Source organism: Gopherus evgoodei, chromosome 5 (assembly GCF_007399415.2).
Source record: "Gopherus evgoodei ecotype Sinaloan lineage chromosome 5, rGopEvg1_v1.p, whole genome shotgun sequence".
Classification (NCBI taxonomy): domain Eukaryota; kingdom Metazoa; phylum Chordata; order Testudines; family Testudinidae; genus Gopherus; species Gopherus evgoodei.
Window position 1 is genome coordinate 119,916,327 of NC_044326.1, and position 20,328 is coordinate 119,936,654.

The 20,328-nt window shown below is 40.8% G+C and overlaps 2 protein-coding genes across 2 annotated transcripts in view; one reads left to right on the top strand and one right to left on the bottom strand.

Moving 5' to 3' along the window:
- HPGDS (hematopoietic prostaglandin D synthase) overlaps window positions 1–15,822 on the top strand; it is a 71,841-nt gene extending 56,019 nt beyond the window's left edge. Inside the window, exons 4-6 of the mRNA XM_030564819.1 lie at window positions 1,047–1,156; window positions 10,811–10,909; window positions 11,872–15,822. Of these exons, the coding sequence (XP_030420679.1) occupies window positions 1,047–1,156; window positions 10,811–10,909; window positions 11,872–12,036 (374 nt within the window). The 3' untranslated portion in view covers window positions 12,037–15,822. The remainder of the gene's footprint in view (window positions 1–1,046; window positions 1,157–10,810; window positions 10,910–11,871) is intronic.
- Window positions 15,823–15,882: 60 nt separating this feature from the next.
- Window positions 15,883–20,328, bottom strand: part of SMARCAD1 (SWI/SNF-related, matrix-associated actin-dependent regulator of chromatin, subfamily a, containing DEAD/H box 1) — a 65,873-nt gene continuing 61,427 nt past the window's right edge. The window contains 5 exon segments of the mRNA XM_030565085.1: window positions 15,883–16,450; window positions 16,995–17,104; window positions 17,765–17,947; window positions 18,745–18,863; window positions 19,598–19,786. Of these exon segments, the coding sequence (XP_030420945.1) occupies window positions 16,389–16,450; window positions 16,995–17,104; window positions 17,765–17,947; window positions 18,745–18,863; window positions 19,598–19,786 (663 nt within the window). The 3' untranslated portion in view covers window positions 15,883–16,388.

Consider the following 20,328-nt stretch of genomic DNA (forward strand, 5'->3'; position numbering starts at 1 on the left):
AACTCAGATTAAGGTTCTAGTGATGCTGTTAACTCTGGCAGAAAAATCCATGGAACCATTAAAAAAATAGCCTTCCAGTTCATATTGAAAATATATCACCAGTACCTGTTACGTTTATATAGGTATCATTTAGTCATCATTTTAATGTAACTAACAGCATTTCATGTCCCTTTTGTTGCTAAGATTCATTTATGTCATGATGTAGGTTTGCAAGGTTTTACGTATAAAGAAAGAGGCATGTTTTCTGCCCTGAAGAGCTTGAAATCTAAATAAGGCAAGAGACTAATTCAGCAGAAGGAGAGTGTGAGGGTTACTGGTCAAGGGAAAAGAGGTTGCATGAAGAGAAGTTTTCAGAAGGAACTGGAACAAAATGAGATGAGGACGAGGAGCCTGTACCAGGCAGCCTGAGTTAGGGCATAATGGTGGGGTAGGACAAGACGACAAAGGGAAGAGTAAGGTGAAAACGTTGGGAAGACCACAGGTGGCAGAAATATAATGGGGGAGAATGAGTGTGGAGCTGTAGGAGGGGACAAGGTTAAGCTAAGGAACTAGAATATAATGCATTAAGTCAGAGAAAGAAGGTTTCAAAGAGGGGGTGTTATCAAAATGGAGAGGAAGGAAATGGACTTCGACTGAGGCACTTTGGGAGCAGGCAAAAGCCAGGAGAGGATGCGATTCCTGGCAGTTGGAACAAGAAAGGGTGGAGTCTGATGAGAGTGAAAAAAAATTGTTTCAAGGCTTTGTGAAGGTCTGGGGAGGGAAGACTCAAAGATTACAACAAGATTGTGGGGCTGGGAGACAGGAAGGACAGACTTGTCAGTGAGTGAAGATGGAGCAGAGAGGCAGGAGGATGAGTTCATTTATGGAGCAATGGATCTGAGGTAGCTGCTGGACGTGAGTGGTCAGAAACAGCTAGGGAGATAGATAAAAGTTCTACAGAGTTTCAGTCTTCATTGGTATGAGCACAAATACATTATTTTTTAGGAATAACCTATTTGTGCAGATAGTGTCTCTTCACTCTCCCTTTCTAAATTTGAATTCCACAGGTCTGGCCGGTCAGACACCTCTAGAACAAGCTCTGGTTGATGCCATTGTGGACACCATTGACGACTTCATGTCACTGTTTCCCTGGGGAGAGAAAAATCAGGATGTGAAAGTAATGTGATCACTGATTTAAAGCAAAGAGATTTATACCTGCCAAAGTGTCTTATCTGGACTGACACCTGTACACTGGTCTCTGATGTCACACAGTCACTTGCCCAGCTCCACTGCCCGTCAATAAGCTGGGCAGCAGATAGCGAGGTTTCCTCTGCAATTCTTCCTTCAGATTACTGAGCAACCACCAAGGATTTCTGCTCCCCGCTCCTTTTCCTCACGGTGGGGAGGAGGATGTGGCCAGCACCGTGGCTTATCTTGGATGGAGAGTGCTATCTATACAAATGCCAAATACCAATCCATGATTATTAAACAGGGGAGGACAGGCTGAATCAGAAAAAACTTCTTCACTTCGCTGACTACTCAGGAGTTGTATTTTGATGCAAGCTAGTAGTTAGTAGAAAAAATAGATTATTTACGTAACTAGCTCTAGAAGCATAACGGTTCTATGCCATCCTATTATTTCTGTACTTCTCACTACTGATACTCCCTCTGGTGTTCTGAAGCATGTATTATATTCCCTTGCTCCTGCTCTGCTCAGCTAACTGTAAACACAATAGATGTTTTTAATTACAACTTTACAAGTCATATTAAAAAGACAGTTAGACATGATTAATTCCTGTATCCACTGTGCAGTTGAATGGCCAGGAATACATTTAAGATCATTCTCATTAGCTTCTAACTGCATTCAATTTTTGGTATGCTCTAACTTATAACATTCCAACTCCCTCAGAGAGAGCAAGAAACAAAACCCACACCTGAAGCAAAATTCTGGAAATAAGACTAACTAGGGAATGTACCCCAGTTAGGTGTGCCTCTAAACTCTGTTCTCTCTAAAGCTGTAAAGAGCAGCTTAATCAAATGCAGTGTCATGGGGAGTTATTTAGAACAGCAATGTTATGTCAATGGTAATGACAGATATTAACTGCTACAGGATAAGTCTTGACAGGTTCTTTATAACTTCTAAAGATGTCCTCGTGGCATTTCCAAGGAAACAAAGCCTCATTTTATATATGCTTTTGGTTTGGTAACTAACTGACTCTAGAGAGAGCACGAAGGGCTGGACGCTGAACTTGATATGTCTAGGGGAAGGCGAACTGACTCCCAGAATAAGTGGTGGAAGGCATGCTTGAAAAATAAGTGGACAGAAGGGAAGTTCTAAATTATTTCAGACAGCTAGCAGTATGGTGGAAGCAAAGTATAAAATTGTGTCTTCCAGGCAATATAGAACGCCCAGCTTCATCCATCTAGTCCCAATCAGTTGGGAAGCCAACTTAATATGAAGAATCACAGGTCAGAGCGAGGATGGTAGGGAGGACTTGTAGGACAGAAAAAAAGACAAGACTATGAAGCAGTTGCCTTTTAAATCTAGGCGTAATGCTCGCTTTCCTGTAATGCTTGGTGATACAACGTCCCTATAATATTTATCACTATTAGGTTACTGATGGGTACTCTCAACCTCGACACCTTACCAGGATTTTTATCTGGTAATTTCCTCTTTTTAAATCAAAAAGTTAATTTGTGAACACAAAATAGAAAACCAAAGAGAATGTTACCACAGGAAATTTCTAATCATTTGATGATGGGTAGCATCAGCTTTAAGTCATGAGTTTTATTTTCCCATCATTGGCCAGATTCAATATACCGGTCTAGCTGCTATACACTATGCTGGAACCAGGTCAGTACAATATTCCAATGGCACTGACTGATTAAACTGGGTTTACAGCTGCTTTTCAATCCCCAGAGCAGTTCAGGACAGACAATGTGTACTGGTGAACCTGAAGAGGTGGAATGTCCCCAAGTTTCAATGTCTCTGTGCTTTAATAGCTCCCCTGCCCTTCCACTGCTCATCTGGCACTGCAACCTCAAGCACTGATACCCAGACTAACATGGAGCCAGGGAAACTTTAAGAAGCAGTCACAGCTGGGCCAAATCCTCCACCACTGAGAAGCTCTTGACAAAACTCCAGTGTAGCTCATGCCATTGACTCATTACAACTAGAACTGCAGCGTACAAATTAGGGCTTGTTTAAACTGGCACTTTACAGCGCTGCAACTTTCTCGCTCGGGGTGTCAACAAACACCTCCCTGAGCGCAGCAAGTTTCACCACTGTAAAGTGCCAGTGTAGACAGTACACCAGCCTTGGGAGCTACGCCCCGGTGAAGTGTTTTTTTTTTAAATAGCGCTGGGAGCATGACTACACAAGCCACGCTTAAGTGCTGCCATGGTGCCGCTTTAGCGTTGCCAGTGTAGACTAACCCTTAGTTGTAGAGGAAGGGTGATGACTTGAGTTATTTGTGGTGTCACAATAGCTCTAGTTAAAAATGACCCAAGCTCTTGATATGCCTGTGCTTGTAGTCCAGTAAAGCAGCAATTAGCTACAGTTGTTAATAGTTTAATTAAAACTTAATTTCTTGAAATTAAACTAGTAAAAAAATTACTCGTAAATGCACAGAAAATTCACTCTATGCTCATGAGAAGCGCTGTAATTTCAGGGGAGGGTTGCACTATATTCTTTGTATGTTAAGAGTTTGAATCCCTCCGGAAAGCGCACAGTGTTGTCAACTCTCATGGTTTTTATCACAAGTCTCATACTTGGGCTTTCCTCAAAGCCCCAGCTGGTGTCCCGTGATGATGCGAGAACAACAGCTTTCAATTTAAGGAAAAGTTTCACAGAGCAGTGCTTGAAAACATGAACCCTAAAAAGGCTCAAATCTGAGAAAGCAGAATGCCCTCAATCCCAAATCCACTCTTTCTAAAAAATCAATTGGAGAGAGGGGACTACCATGCTTTTTTAAAACCTTGGGGATGGCACTACTTTTGCTGTAACCCCTGAAGTGACCACTGCCTCCATAATAATCGAGGGATGGTTGCATGATGCTAGCCTACACTGCACCTGTTTTGTGGCTGGAGTTTTTATGCCTCCAGGGCTAGCAGTAGGGTGACCCACACAGAGGGAACATGCTAGCTCCAGGGAGATCAGGTTGCATTACTGCAGTGTATAGAAATATGGTACAATTACCAATGTCACAATTACCAACCCTCACACTCTCCTTCTGCTGAATTAGTCTCTTGCCTTATTTAGATTTCAAGCTCTTCAGGGCAGAAAACATGCCTCTTTCTTTATACGTAAAACCTTGCAAACCTACATCATGACAGCTCCAGTCTGTGGTAGAAATCCTCTTCAAAGGAGTATCTTGGGAACAGCTTTATGCATTTGCAATGAATTTCTTCTTCCAGAGAGGAAGGAGACTGGAATTCTGGGGACACAGTACTAACTGAGGCAGATGACATCCATTCACATGTTTTTTCTGGAGTTGTGGGCCAACCCTATGACCTTTTTAGGGTGACTAGATGTCCCAATTTTATGGTCCCAATATTGGAGGCATTTTCTTCTATAGGTGCTTATTACGCCCCACCCTCGTCCTGATTTTTCACACTTGCTGCCTGGTCACCCTAGCCAGCTGTCAAGCTTATGTCACCAGCACTAAATTCACTTGGAAAAAACAAAAAAGAAACATATCAGTGCTTAAGTTGTGGGTGAGTGGAAGTGGGCAGGAGGTGGTGAAACAGGAGAGATTTGAATGCTAGAATATTGTTTCTTTAGAAACTCACCTGATGAGCCTTCTTCCTTTTAGCCACTGCCCCCCTTTCTCCCTATTCACCATCCAAACTTTTCTATTTTGGGTTGGAATGCTGCCATCTTATGGTAGAAATGAAACCTAGTAATTACTGTAACAAAAAAAGATTTTGAGCTTCCTGGAATGTCAGAGATTTGCAACATTTAAATAATTTACACTGCATGGAATTACATTCATTTTATGATGCACAAAACCAGGCAGCTTTCAGACACCTGAAAAATGATAGCAGAACAGCGTACCCTAGGAGAAACTTATTAATGCTATAAGCATGGACGTGTTAGAAAAAGAAAAAACACCAGAAACTAAATATGGGCAATATGATGCAGTGAAAGCTGGCTATGAAAGGCCCTGATATACTGCTTTACTTTTTTGAACCTGTTCTTCCACCAGTGCTGAAGCTGCATCAGCCTTGCTGAGGATGGTGAGATGGCTTTGGAAGTTAGGAAGAGTGCATGAACACTGCAAAGGGTTGAGCATGCTGACTTGTTTCCCACCATCTTAGGAAGAGAAGGCACCTGGTAATCATGGGGCTGGAATGAGCAGATCACTAAGCTCAGGTTCATAAGCAACCAAGTAAAGATGATTTTTAGTGAGGTAGCACAGGGTATTTAGTACATAGCAAACGGGTGAAATTCCTTATAACAGTCCTTATGAATGGCACACACTGCATAAAAGTAAACCTAACAGGCAGCTTCTAGAACTTGTAAAAAGTCTGTATCAGAGAAAAAGAATTCCAGGAGTGTAACACTATAAGTAACGTTGGACAGGACTCATGTCTTTACTTGCTATGTGAAGTGCCAGGCACACGCAGGGTGCTATACAACAAGAATCAAATAAGAATTATTAAACAACTGAATACAAGTAATAAGGCAAAGCATCAATACCTCAACCCTCTTTGCCAAGGAAATAGGAAAATGCCTAGTAGACTGAACTGCTAACACAAATGATACAGGAAATATCTGGCTCAAGGTAAGTGCTTCTCAAAGTCCAAGTTACCAGCTCTTTTCATATCATACATGTAAGGGAAGGTGATCCACTGACAGGTCTGTTAATGGCCTTGACTGCCAGTGTTACGGCTGCATCTCTCAGGACCTCATGTGCAGGACTCTTTGCTACCTTTGCGTTTGAAATTGCAGCCTACTGAGAAGGTTTTAAGAGACATTTCTCATTCCGTTTTGCAAGCTACAGCAACTGAGCCAGTAACATTACATGGCAATGCTTCTCGACATCAGACCAGCAAGTTAGAAGTCCTCACTGAGTCCTCTGCCTTGACATCAGCACAGCCAGTTAGAGGTGCTAAGCCAGTAACCTCACAATGTTCTGTGTCTTGTCATCTGCTCAGCACGATAGAAAGTGACATCATCTAAGCCTGAACATCTGCTCAGTAGGTGTAGCTACTCAGCCAGTGAACCTCAGAGAAATGCCTTTTGACATCAGACCAAAAAAGTTAAGACGTGCTAAGTGAGAAGCCCTCAAAGGCCTGTTCTTCGACATCAGACCAGAAGTAGTTGGTCACATCAGGTGAGCGAAACAGACAAGTTGAGCCATTAACCTCACAAAGTCTGGAAATGCTGAGTCAGTGACCTCAGAGATGTTTGGTACATTGATATCAGCCCAACAAGAGAGGCAATGCCCCAGAAAACTTCAAAAAGCCTCCTTGGTATCTCTACTGCCAAGTAGGAGGTACTTAGCAATCTCCTCACAAAAGTCAGTCCCTCTTGGTATTATTCATAGCAAGACGAAGGTGCTGAGCCAAATCACAAGCCTCTGAGGTCACTAACAACCCAGAAATCCACATTACTCAACATGCATTGGAGAAAGACATTTAAAGTCAAAAACCATCAGGAGGAGCATGTGGAAGCATTGCTGTTCCTCAGATTAAAGCATAGGGAAAGCTCTCCTGGTTCCTCCTTGGCTTGGGGGAGCAACAACCAAACATGGAAGCAACTGAGAACCTGAAAGTGAAACAGACTAAGAACAAAAATTGAATTGACTTAGGAGACTATCATTGTGAAAATGGGGAAAAATACAAAAGGCCAGCACACATCACTAATAGAAGAAATATGTACAGTTTTCAGTTGACCAGACTAAGATGTTACTATCAGATAATTGTTTATTGAGTTACATCAAATCAAGTTCAGGTAGCAAGTAACTTAAAAGAAATAAAGATTTTTGTTTTGATATTAGATGGGCGACAGGGAATGGATCACTTGATGATGACCTGTTCTGTTCATTCCCTCAGGGGCACCTGGCATTGACCACTGTTGGAAAACAGGATACTGGGCTAGATGGAGCTGTGGTCTGACCCAGTAAGGCCGTGATGTTATTTAGCCATTTTCGTACAATATTCTGCTTGATGGTTTATACATGGTATCTGATATTGTTTGCATTAGAGGAAGGATGGGTGGTTAATCTGGGACTTAGGAGGCTCAATTCCTTGTTCCACTCCTACTGCCCATGTGACATTAAGCCATCCATTTGGTGTCTCTGTCCGTAAGTTTCCCAGATGGGGATACTATTACCTACTAATACTACGTCACAGGGTTGTTGCGAGAATAACCATCTAAGATGACACTATAGCAATGGGGGCCATATAAATACCTAAAATAAGACTTTAAAATCAGTAAAACTAGATGATTGCTGTCACACAATGGCTGGCCTATGTGAATGAAGTAGGTCCAGTGCCCTTGTGCCAGGGCAGGTGCTCCCGTTTGGCCATTTTAAGGCAGCAAGGCAGCACCTGGGAGCTAGAAAGGTTTAACAAGAGACTTGGTGAGTCCGTGGATTGAGTCAATCAGGAGATGAAAGCTTCCAGAAATTAACTAACTGATGAGTTCCAATAAAGAAGCAAGACAGCAGCAAGAGCAAAGGGATTTGCTATCTGGCATCCTCAAGACAGACTACTTAAGGTAGAAGGAGCAGAGGAGGGGCTTTTCCATTGACATTTTCAGGTTCCAAGAGCTGGACCAGGAGGAATGGTGGCAGAGCTGGAGATGTGAGGGAGGTTCTAAAGATGATATTCCAACAAAGGCTGTGGGGGTTCTCGCTGGAAAGTGTAGGATTTTAAGGACTACATACATGGGAGGTAACAGACTATGTTTTGGGACTTTTGTTATGAGCTGATTTATACAAAGTTTTGTAATGAACTGGCTCCCAGGAGAAGTAATATTTAAGCAAATGAGCCTGAAGTGGAGTCCTTTGGGTTACCTGAAAGGGGAAACTGAGGCAGAAATGCTTGTGCTGTGGCCTGTTGCACGATGGTGCTCAATGGGGGGGTCATTGTATGACAATCACACACTTCTGTAGTCTGAGTACACCCTGCTGTGCATACCAAAATGAATAAGATTCCGCTCATTGACACATAGAACATTCCCTGCAATGCTGGAATTAAGCAAATGTGGTTTTCAGAAGTTACTGCATTACACACAGAGAAATACCAGCGAGTTGCATGTAAGGCCTTGCTTTGCTCAGCTAAAACACTTTAAACAAAGCAGTAAATCACTCAGACCCCAGTAACGTCTTATTTGATATACTATGCAAGAAGAACTCTAAATATTACAGTCGCATGCTGTCATGGTATAATTCCCCACTCTGAACCTTAGCGTCCAAAAGATGGGGTACCAGCATGAATTCCTCTAAGCTCAATTACCAGCTTAGTACTTGTAGCGCTGCCACCAACCAGGAATTCCAGTGCCTGGTACACTCTGGTGCCCCCAAAAACTTTGCCTGGGGAACCCCAAGACCCAGTCCCTCTGGATCTTAACAGAAGGAAAGTAAACCCTTTCCCTCACCGTTGCCTCTCCCAGGCTTCCCCTCCCTGGGTTACCCTGGAAGATCACTGTGATTCCAACTCCTTGAATCTTAAAACAGAGAGGAAAATTCACCTTCCCCCCTCCTTCTCTCTCCCCCTCCCAGACTCTCCCTGAGAGAGAAAGTAATCCTAACACAGAGAGAAATTAACCTCTCTCTCCCCCTTCCCTCCTTTCTCCCCACCAATTCCCTGGTGGATCCAGACCCAGTCCCCTGGAGTCTCACCAGAATAAAAAAAAACAATCAGGTTCTTAAACAAAAAAGCTTTTAATTAAAGACAGAAAAACAGTAAAAATTATCTTTGCAAATTTAAAATGGAATAGGTACAAGGTCTTTCAGCTATAGACACTGGGAATACCCTCCCAGCCTAAGCATACAAGTAAAAACTAAAATCTTTTCAGCAAAATACAAATTTGAACTCCTCCCAGCCAAATACACATTTGCAAATAAAGAAAACAAACATAAGCCTAACTCGCCTTATCACCTAGTACTTACTATTTTGAATCTATAAGAACCTGTATCAGGGAGATTGGAGAGAAACCTGGTTGCATGTCTGGTCACTCTCAGAACCCAGAGAGAACCACCACCAAAAACTAACAGCACACACAAAAACTTCCCTCCCTCAAGATTTGAAAGTATCCTGTCCCCTGATTGGTCCTCTGGTCAGGTGACAACCAGGCTCACTGATCTTGTTAACCCTTTACAGGCAAAAGAGATATGAAGTACTTCTGTTCTATTAACTCTTATTTATCTGTTTATGACACATGCTATGAAACCAGTTAACATACATAATAGTTTACTCTTATTTTTCTTATAGATTCATTGTTCTAAGCAGCAGGAATCACAACTAACTATTCCATGCATGTCTCTAGAACAGCCGAAGGTTTTATTATTTTAAACCAGTGATATTCAGACTGAGGCTTGCGAGCTGCAGTGGCTCTTTTACATGTTTCTTGTGGCTCTTTGCAGCAAATTATATTAGAACACTGATTTAAAATAGCCAAAAGTTATTAGCCAATCAGGATGCTTTTACCATGTTAACCAATTGTAGCTGATAAAATAATAATACTTGGGCAGTCATTTTGCTGTGAGAACAACACACACACACACACACACACACACACGGGTCTTTGGGGTAATGTTTGCTAATTTGGTTCCTGAACCACTGAATTCTGAGTATCGCTGTTTTAAACATTACCGATATGAGCAATGAAAACTGTTAGAGGCTACCATATAAGGAGTGAATGAAAATATTAGTTCGGGGGCAGGGTGGAACAAATAAGAGGGAACATGAGACATAAAATGATTGGTATGGGGAAGGTTTATCTAGGAAGTTGTAGGTCCCATTACCGTGTTATGTAAATATCCAATTAAACTTGTTTTTAAGTGATAAAAGAAACTTTTTTTTTTACTCAGCACATCATTAGCCTGTGGGACATTGTACACAAGATATCATAACATAGCATTAAGCTCAAGAGCTTAGTAGGGGTAAAGAAAAAGATTAGACTTTTATGAGACTATCCACTAGTATATTAGCATAACATTAAAAATGGATATAAACCTGCATGCTTCGGGTAATAAATCAACTGTTAGCAGGAAGAAAACTTCACTTACAAGCAGGTTATTTCAAAAATCGTCCATTGCAGAGTTTCTTGTGCCTTCTTCTGCAGCAGCTGGTGTTGGCCAAAGGCAGAGGCAGATGACTAGACTAGCTGGAACAGCGGCTCAGCCTGTCTAGCTTGCTGATCCGACGTCAAAGGATAAGCTCCTGTGATATCACCGAGTTGTTGGTTTGATGTCATGGCGCAGGTCTTGGAAGTCAGTGGAGGGTTCACACCCCTTCTCTAGGTGTCTGGTGTCAAGACAGGACTCACTGAGGCTAGTTATGTTCATTGGTCTGATGCTAAAGAACAGGACATTGTGCACAAATGCGCTTTTCAACATCAATATATCAGACAGCACATCAGTTAGCTTTAATGAATACTGCAATACCTGCTTGCATGCTCAAATAAAGGTACAACTATTCAATCATTTTACCAGTAAATATTTTTCAGGCCACATTCATCAAAACAAATGATTCCATTGTAACCAAGTTTTCCAAGCCCATATTTACGCTATATTTTTTGTTTCAACAACAGTGCACTCTCTTGAGTGAGAAGAACCAGATTTGACCACCCTCTCCACTTATATGTGCTTTTTTGCAGCAACAGACATTTAATGACCTCCTCACTAATACAGCTCCTGGACTACTACGAGATTTGGATCGTTTCTTAGGGGATAATAAGTGGCTGGTTGGGAAATCTGTGAGTATCTTTTTTCCTCTTCCAAATCCAGTTGTCAATGGAGCAAAGTAACTGGATGAAGTTAAACAATTTCACCTTCACAGTCAGAGACCTGAGAAACATCCTTTGTTGTCTGTTAGTTTTAATTCTTTGCTTTTCTTCCTAACACACTTTCAGGCTCTGACTACACTCACTATTTCAAGCCCACAGGCCTGGATTCATGTTTGCTGAACCAGTTTTGAGCTAAACCATTTTAAACACTGCTGGTCAGTGTGGATGGAGCTAAACTATGTTTGAACTGAATTAGAAATAATTGTTCCAGCCTTTGCTTAAAAGCCTCAGGGTTCGACATTGGACGTTTCAAAAGTCAATTTGCATAGATTGATCCTGTCCATACTGCTGACCAAAGCCATATTTAAACTGAATATGAACTGAACTGGCTTACAACCACATTTTAAAATCAATTCAGCAAACATGATTTCTAAACAGTTCAGGCTAAGACCCCTGTCTACACCTAAATTGAGTCAGTGGATCAAGTTACATGTTTAAAATTGATAACATGGATAGGATCTAAACATATCACTGTACACTCAAAGCAATTGATTGTAACCTCATCAGGGGATAACTTCTGTAATTGTAGCTTGAAGGTAACTACTCACACTTGGTAAGGTAACTCACAACTTTTCATGTATTTATATCTGCTCCTGTATTTTTCACTCCATGCATCTAAAGTGGGTTCTAACCCATGAAAGCTTATGTCCAAATAAATTTGTTAGTCTCTAAGGTGCCACAAGGACTCCTTGTTGTTTTTATTTAAACATGATATAGCTGGCTAACATAGGTGGGCCCAAACCAAATGTAAAGTGTGGTTCTCTATCCTCATTTTGGATTCAGTATAGACCAAGTCTTTGATGTTAATAGTTCTGCTGTTTGATTGTATATACTAATTGAGTAATTTTGTTTCACTCTTTCATTTTCACCAGGTAACCTGGGCTGATTTCTACTGGGATGTGTGCAGTACAACACTTCTGTTCCTTAAGCCTGGCCTGGCAGATAACTACCCTAAACTTTTGGCTCTGAAACAGAGAGTACAAGCACTTCCTGCTATTGCAGCCTGGATTCAGCAAAGACCAAAGACTACACTGTAGATCATCTTTTCTGGTTTTGAAGAACATGTTTGTGTGTATTTTTTAACATAACCCCAGCACCTCTAATTTCTTCTATTACTAATTTACAAAAATTAAGACAACTCAATGCCCAATTTGATCCAGTCTATTACACCTGCTTGGAAAACATCAGTGGACAGATTAAATTCTTCCTCTTCTCTGTTTCTCACTAGGTTTCAGGGGTAAAGAGAACAGTTGTCAATGGGGAACAAGTTTCCAAGAACTTGGCCTTTATTTTTATGCATGTGTAATGCTGCAAGATGAAGATTAAATTAAACACTGTTATAACTGATTATAAAATGGACTAAAAATACACCAGACTGATTTTTTTCCCCTGTGACTATAGCATGGAGATTTATACTAAGAATACATTTCAATAAATGTTTAAGCGTGCAATGATTATTTACTATATCTCTCAGTGACTGATTATTGCTTTTCTACAGTGAAAAGCACACGAACAACAATTTAACTCTGTTTATGAAAGATGAATGGAAAAGTGGACATGGTAGACTGGGAATGCTATGGTGAGTTTGGACACTACCAGCACTTTACATCACTCCCTCCATGTTCAGAGATTTAAAATACATCAATTCTGAAACTGATCAGTCCAACTCTGCTTTCACTGCACTTTCCAGAGAAACATGTTGGGGAGGGAGAAGAGACAATAAGGAAAGTTTCAGGGACAGAAATTGTCTTGACAGTACTATTACACATCTTTATGATTGACTATCTCAATGTGAGCGGTAGTAGAACTAGTTCAGAGATGGAGGAAAGGGAAGGGACACAGAGCAAAACAAACCATCAGTGTGGGTGGAGAAAACTGCAGGAACCCAGATCCCTGGGGGTTCTGTTGAAATGTGTTGTGTGTGTAGGTAACATTGGTTACCTTTTGAAAGGCAACCAACTTTACCTCTCTGCTCCCCTAAATGAAACTCGCATACAATGCTGCAAGTGGAAGCTGCAGTAGCCAAGATTTTGTTGAGCATTGGATGGCACCAACAGACACCTCTCACCCCAAGGGTACACCATGTACCTATCTAATGAGTGGGGGAAGTGGAGCTATAAAAGGAAGGGCAAGGCAGGGAGTAGAGAGAAGAGCCAGCAAAAGCAAAGAAAAAAAAAAGTGAAACAAGTTTGAGAGAGAGACAAGGAAAAGGATAGAAAAGCTGAAGTAAAAAGAACAGATACAATAAGATGGCAGCAATCAGTGTGAAGAAGGGGGCACACCCATTTATCAGTGCAACCCAAGATGGGGCTCCAACAGAAGTTGTGATACTGATATGCACAATGCCTTTTACTTGGCATTTGACAAAGAGGAGTTATATACTCATTCTACCCATGTGGAAACTGAGATAACTTAAATTACTTACCTGAAGTTACACTATTTGGCAGAGTGGAGAACAGAATCCATACCTTGTGGCATTCAATCCCCTGCTCTAATCCTACACTCGCAATTTGTTCTCACTATCCCCAATTAGTTATCTTCAGAAAAGTTGAGGACCAATTATTCCTCTCTGTTCTCCCATCTTTCTGCCAGTTTAATATTGCAGGCCACAGAATCCACAGAATAACCACTCACTAACTTCACCGTACTGAACAAAAAACAGATGCAACAAAAACTACAATTTTGAGCCTGCCTAAAGCAGTCTGACTCAATAGGCAGTAAACTGAAGAGATAAGTAAAGACAAGCATGAATGAAAGCCTTATTTCTCCTACATATCAGTGGTGCCACAGCTGAACTAAAGCTGAATTCTTCTTCAGAGCTAAATCTTTCCTCAGCACTTGTTACTATTCATTTTGGAATCTGGTAAATTAGATTAAAGTAACTACCTTGGAACTGTCCTAGAGATTCCTTAATCTAGTTTGTGCTTTAGATGACTACAGACTGGAGAGCCAGTTCCTTCAGAGAAAGCCTCATTTGTACTACTTCTGTACTCCCACTTTAGTCTTCTCCTGGAAAACGTGAAGCTCAGTTTTTTCTGTCAGTGGCAGGTTGTGTTCTCTTGTTTAATTCCAGGACTAAAGAAAAGACATAGTAGGTGTGACAGAGCAGGGCAGGGCAACCTTATTGCAGGCAAGAAACAAGCCATACACCTACTTCAGTTTCCTCTTCAGCCACCCACACAAAGGAATATTGTCTCTATTAGGAGCAAACCACAGATTCAAACCCTTTTAGTCATATAAAGAACCACAGTCCACAGATCTCTTGCAGTAAACACAAAACACATCAAAAAACTGACAAAACAATTCCTCTCAAACCCTCAAAGTAAAACAAGGCTGTAACAGAGCAGCTCTTTAATACCATTAGGAGGTCACTATCCCTGGTCACCAACCTGAGAGTCATGAACTACTCTGTCACAGTTACTTAATCCCTTTTCCAGGGCCTCTCTCTCCAGGTCTCCTATCCAAGAGTTCCAAGAATCACTTTTTTCCCTTAAGTTTTTTCCCATAGCTTCAAGTCAGCTTTCCTGCAAGAACCTCCCTACAGAATTTAATTCCCCCAGGCCTCCCTTGCTTAGGGGAACCTTCCTCCTGGGCTCCTCTTGCAGCCCACCACACTAGGTCATCTGCCAAAGGGCTCCCTGTAGTGTTACACTTTCCAGACCTCCTTGAATGTGAGTCCTACTCCTGCTCCCCAGAACATCCCTCTGAAGTCAACCCTTACTTCTGGGGCCAGCTTTATACTGACCATGCTGGTTCTTCTTCTCATTCCTAGGGGCCACTGCACCAGCCTTCCTTCAATTTGGCAGGGTTCTCCAGCTCTAATCTGTCCTTCAGCCATTTCCTTTGAACTTATCACCAGCAGCTCACAGTTACTGCTCTCCTTGAGCTTTCCTGCAGCTCTTTCCCTCAGGGAATTCTCTGCTGCTCTTTGTCTGGCCTCTTTTCATGCCTCTCATCTGCTCTTTACTGCCTTCTCCCAGGTGCCTTCACTTAAGTCCAACTGGGAGGCAGCTGATGAGTCTCAGGTGCACTGCATCCCCCTTCCTCAGGCAACTACCCATGTACATACCCAGGAGGTCAGATGGGATTAGTACTTGGGTGGCTAGCCCAAACCACTGTTCATGCAGCTGCAGTTAAATGGCTGTTTTTAGCATTCTACTTTGAGCAGAGGTTATCATGAGTATGTCTCACCTGAACTAGGAAACTCACCTCTCAGCTGCTGTGCAGACATACCCTTATAGACTAGCTAATGAACTAGAGTAATTATAAGAAAGGACTAGAAATTAAGAGAGTTTTGATCAAAATGCTAGAAGTTTCCCTAGACATGGAGAGGTCAAAGTGGAGGTAAAGTCCAGCCCCAACTGCAGCAAGGAAGCAAGTGAGGTGGTTGGGGCTGCATAACATTTTCACAACCTCCTCAGAAGAGCACTGTTTTCCAGAGGCTTCCCAAAGTTTAGGGTCATCTTAGATGCCACTTTAAAGAAAGAACCTTATGCTTGTAATCCTGTTAGGATTCCTCTCTTTTCCTTACCTTGGTTATTGATCTCATTTGTGCTCTGTTTATAATTAAATCTTTGCCTTATGTGCTTCATTTTACACACTGAGTTGTCCCACTGAAATCATCAGAACTACCCAGTACTCTCAGTGCATAAACTCTTTATAGGATCATGGCCTTATGCTGAAGTTCTATAGGGCAGGAACTCAATCTTTACATCCACGTTTCTAAGCACAGTTCTTAGTGCAGTACAAATGAAATATTACCAATATTTGATTAAGCAAGGAGCAATTAGAGTAGAATATCTGAAACTGTTTGAAAGCTGCTTCTCTTTATTTTGTTCCTACTGGTAAAGTAGAACATTGTTTCAAAGAAAAAAAGACCCTGGTCATCTAAACAATTTTATTTGAACAAGTTGATACAAAAACAGTACGGTACTTCAAATGAACAAAAACAAGCATAAACAGACATGAGCATTGTCAAATAAGGCACATGTAAAAAAAAATCTACACACATTATCCAGTGAAACAGACAGTTCTTATATATACTTGGGAGGTAGAAATAATTACAAAAATACTGACAAATCTTAAGCATTAGCAGATCTGGTAAAGTCATCACTAACTAGGTCCCCATTTTTAAAACTGCTTTGTAAAATATGGATTATTCAACATTTTATGCACTACATATGTGTGTGGCATTTACACATTTTGTTTTCAAGCATCTGGAATTCTATCAGTGTTAAAAATCTTCAGTATCATGAGAAATACAGTAAAGGAACTACAAAAAGTTATAAATGTTCATAAAACTTATGGTCACCAGTAATGTAAAAGTCCATGGGTGTACCACATTGCCTTTTTCCTCACCAATAAAATCCACAACTATTTTATTTACATTTTACAGACCTAATGAAGCTTTTAATAATGTGGCTATATCTGCTGGAATGGTCCCTTCTTCTCCTGCAGAATAAAAGCAAAGCATTAGTGCTGCATTAATGAAAACATTTCACATGAATAAACCCTGTTCCTCCAAGCAGTAAGGCTCTGTCTAGTTTTACACTTCAACAAGAAGTCCCTCCCCCTTGACTTGACTGTAGCTCTTTCAATGTGTAGAACACCACTGGGATTATCAACTGTAATCATCCATCATGCCCAGAGTATTCCAAGGCAAGCCCCTGCATTTGTGATATTCCAGTACTGAGTTTTGGGGCAGCTTCAAGCGAAATAAAATTGAAGGTTTTTATTGAATTAACTGGGAAAGCGAATATAACCAGTACAGTAAATCTGGTGGTATTTTTAATATTAATTTCTATCTTACATAAGTGCATTGCAGAAGTTAAGAGAAAGATAGGTGACAACAAAACAGGGGACACGAGAAGTAGTCTGGATTTTCAACACCAAGGACTAAAACTGCACTTTAAGGAGAAGCAGCAAAAATTTATTTAGTTCTATATAGAGGACAGCTATGAAGTATGACTAACTAATATGAGTAATAAAGACTTACCTAAATCTACTGCAGTCATATCTTGCTCTAGCTTCAACTTCTGCTGATTGATTTTGAGCATAGACTCCTCAATAGTCCCTTTACTGATTAGCTTTATGACTTGTACTTCTCTAAAACCCACAGAAAAGAGGATTAAGTCTATTATATCATTATTGTGAATTAAGAATTACTTGTTCCTTTCCACAGTTTGGAGCTATTTAGCCTGATACCTCCCAGAAAGTTGTCATGCCTACCCAAAGCCTGCCAAAATCCAACTCTCTCAAATTAGTGCAATCACTTCACTTCACTGCACGGCTTCTTTTCCCATTTACAAGGGACAGGAGGTGCTCGTGATTCCTTGCACCCCTTTCAGTCAATGGCACAAATTCATAGGTCTTTGATTTCCCGTCCTTTTCTCTTCCAACTTCTCTGACAGTCATTCCATCATATCCTCAGTCTTTCATGGCCTATCTTGCTGTCGTCTTCTTCCCATACTTTCTTTGCTGATTGCTCTTCTCCCATTCTTATAATGTACAACCTACCTCAAACATGCATTCTCCAGCTTATCAAAGTCCCAATTCATCTTCCCCCTAATTTCTTCCATGTGCACTCTGTCTACTCTCTGCTTGCCTGCCATTCTCCTCAGCATGTTGTTATTTTCAACTACCTGTAGCTTGTCTTCTTCCATCTCCCTAATATCCACCATGTCCAAACTATAGAGCAGGCAGGGACAAACACACGCTGCACACACTTCTTTCAGTTTGCTAGTGAAATATTAATTAAAAACCTACCTGGTCTGACCTACTCTATGGCATCGATCTTCTGCTTGCTTGTCATTATAAGGGTTGCAGTCAATGTCATGAAGAATGACAACATTTGCTGAAGTCAAATTTATTCCTAGGCCACCAGCTTTGGTCGAAAGCAAGAATACAAAAATACCCATATCTGTATTGAATTCATCTATCAGATGTATCCTACAAAATTAAAGCACACACAAATCATGCTTTGTGAAAAACAATTCTGTTAATTACAATAGCTGTTTTCCAGATAGAGGAATGAGGGGAAAAAAAATCAATATGTAAACAAAGCAATCAGGATGAAGAGCTATCCTTTTAGTTCCACTTTTTTAATATAAATACGCTATTCCCAAGTGCCTCACATCCTAATCACTATCAGATGGCTAAAGAAGCTCTTAAGGAGCAGAAGACTGAGTCAAGAGAGGTTAGTCGCCTTCCAAACCAGCTCAGAAAGGGCACTTTACAAATAGAAGGTGATAAAAGAAAAAATAGAAAATATTGTGGAAGAAGCCAAGGAGGGCATTGACTGGCATCTGTGGGAGAGTGGAGAGGACAATGCTTAAAGAAACCAAGGGTAGATAGGAAAGAGGAGAATATCAGGGGACCAGATGGTGAAGACAAGAAACTTGAATTTGATTTAGTGGAGAAACGAGAGCCAGTGGAGGGACAGAGAGGTCTACACTCAAAAGCTAAGTCGACCGAGCTGTGTCACTCAGGGGTGTGAAAAATCAACACCCCTGAGTGACCTAGTTAAACTAATCCCCTCATGCAGACAGTGCTAGGCTGACAGAACAATTTTTCCATCTATCTAGCTACCACTTCTTAAGGAGAAGGTGGATTAACTACATGATGGGAGAGAACCTCTCCCATTGCTGTAGTGAGTGTCTACACCTGAAATTCTCAACTTTGTGGAAAAAACAACTGCACATGTGCATTAACTTACTCGCACTTCCTGCAAACAAAGTTCCACTTACCTTTCAGAAATCTGTGTCTTTCCATCCAGCCTAATATATCGGTGCTGTTGCTGTTTTAGGAGAACTTCTAAAATGTCCAGCATCATAGTAAACTGGCTAAACAATACAACTCTATCACCCTGGGGAAGGAGGAAAAGAAGTCAGTTAGGGAAGACATTAATTACATAAATGTTTTATTAGAAAATCACTTCTTTGCACTATACATCTGGGACTAAATTTTCCAACCTCGATGCCTGTATCAGCCACAAAAATCCATATTTAGGCACTTAAATAAACTGTTCTATTTTCAATAACAGGTGGGGTGTTCAGCATGCCAGAATAGCAGAATAGCAAATATGTCTACCCAGGCTATGAATTACACCATCCAGTTGCTGTTGAGACATACCTTAAGAGGCTATGATCGTGTTCCAGGATGAATATTCTGATTATTGGAGGAAACAGGGAAAAACATTTAGTTTTCCCTAAGCTTTAAATATTGTTTTTGCACAATTTTATATACACTATAATATCTAATCCCATTTATTAGTACAAAAAGTAAAAAAACAGCTTTTTCAGAAAAGCAGTATGACTCATTACTGTTAGCACTGAACGTTGAGCAACCTTAAAAACACCCTTGAACACATTTGCAGGGCTGCAATTTCCCCTATTCAATCAACTGCATGTGTGACACAGAATAGCAGTACAGTTCTATCAAATATGTGCTACAAAGTCATAAGCTATCCCTGTAGTATTCCAAAGAAAAATCAAGTTAGCATGTAAAAGCTGCCTGTTAATAGGGATTCAGTACATCAGTGGTAAACAAAGTTGTGAAAAGCAGAAGACATTTAAATTAGAAGATTCTTTTAATGCAAACCTTTTCTTTAAGGTCAGAGAGGATGCGATCAAGTGTTCTAAATTTTCCAGAATCCAAAACTGTATCCATCTCTAACTTAAAGTCACTGACACTAGCATACTGTTTACAAAGCAAATGCAGCTCAAAATCTGTCATCACAGACATATCTTCAAAGATGAGGTCAGGATTGGCATCACAATGCGTGGGTTCCTAAAAGTAAAAAAGGTAACAAAATGAATATAATGCATTCCACTGTAGGCATATTTATAATTACCTTAAAGAGTCAGTAAGATTATGCACTACAGTTACATCCAATATTTTTGCAGAGAACAGAAGCACCAGAAACCAGGCCTGTGCACACACTAATTTGGGTTCACAGGGGTCTAATGCAAAATTAACTCTTCAAGTTCTGTTTATAGGAGATGGTGGAGGATTGACGTCTATCATCTGGGATAAGATTCTATATAAACTTGAATTACGAAGTACTACTGGGAATACCTTTTACTTCACTAGCCACCAACCACACACCCTCAAACCCTGGGACCTTTTATCCCTATGTCAGGCCTTTTCCCTTGAAGAAATACTCCTTTATGGGGAATCCAATCCTTGGATGAATGATAGAAAACACAGGAAGCCCTGCCCAGGTTGTAGTGCAGGTAGAGGGATGTCATACCTGGGCAGAAAGAGGAAGGGAAAAGAGCCATATCTATAAAGTGGGAAGGGAAGATTGTGGGGAAAAAAAAGGGGGGGAG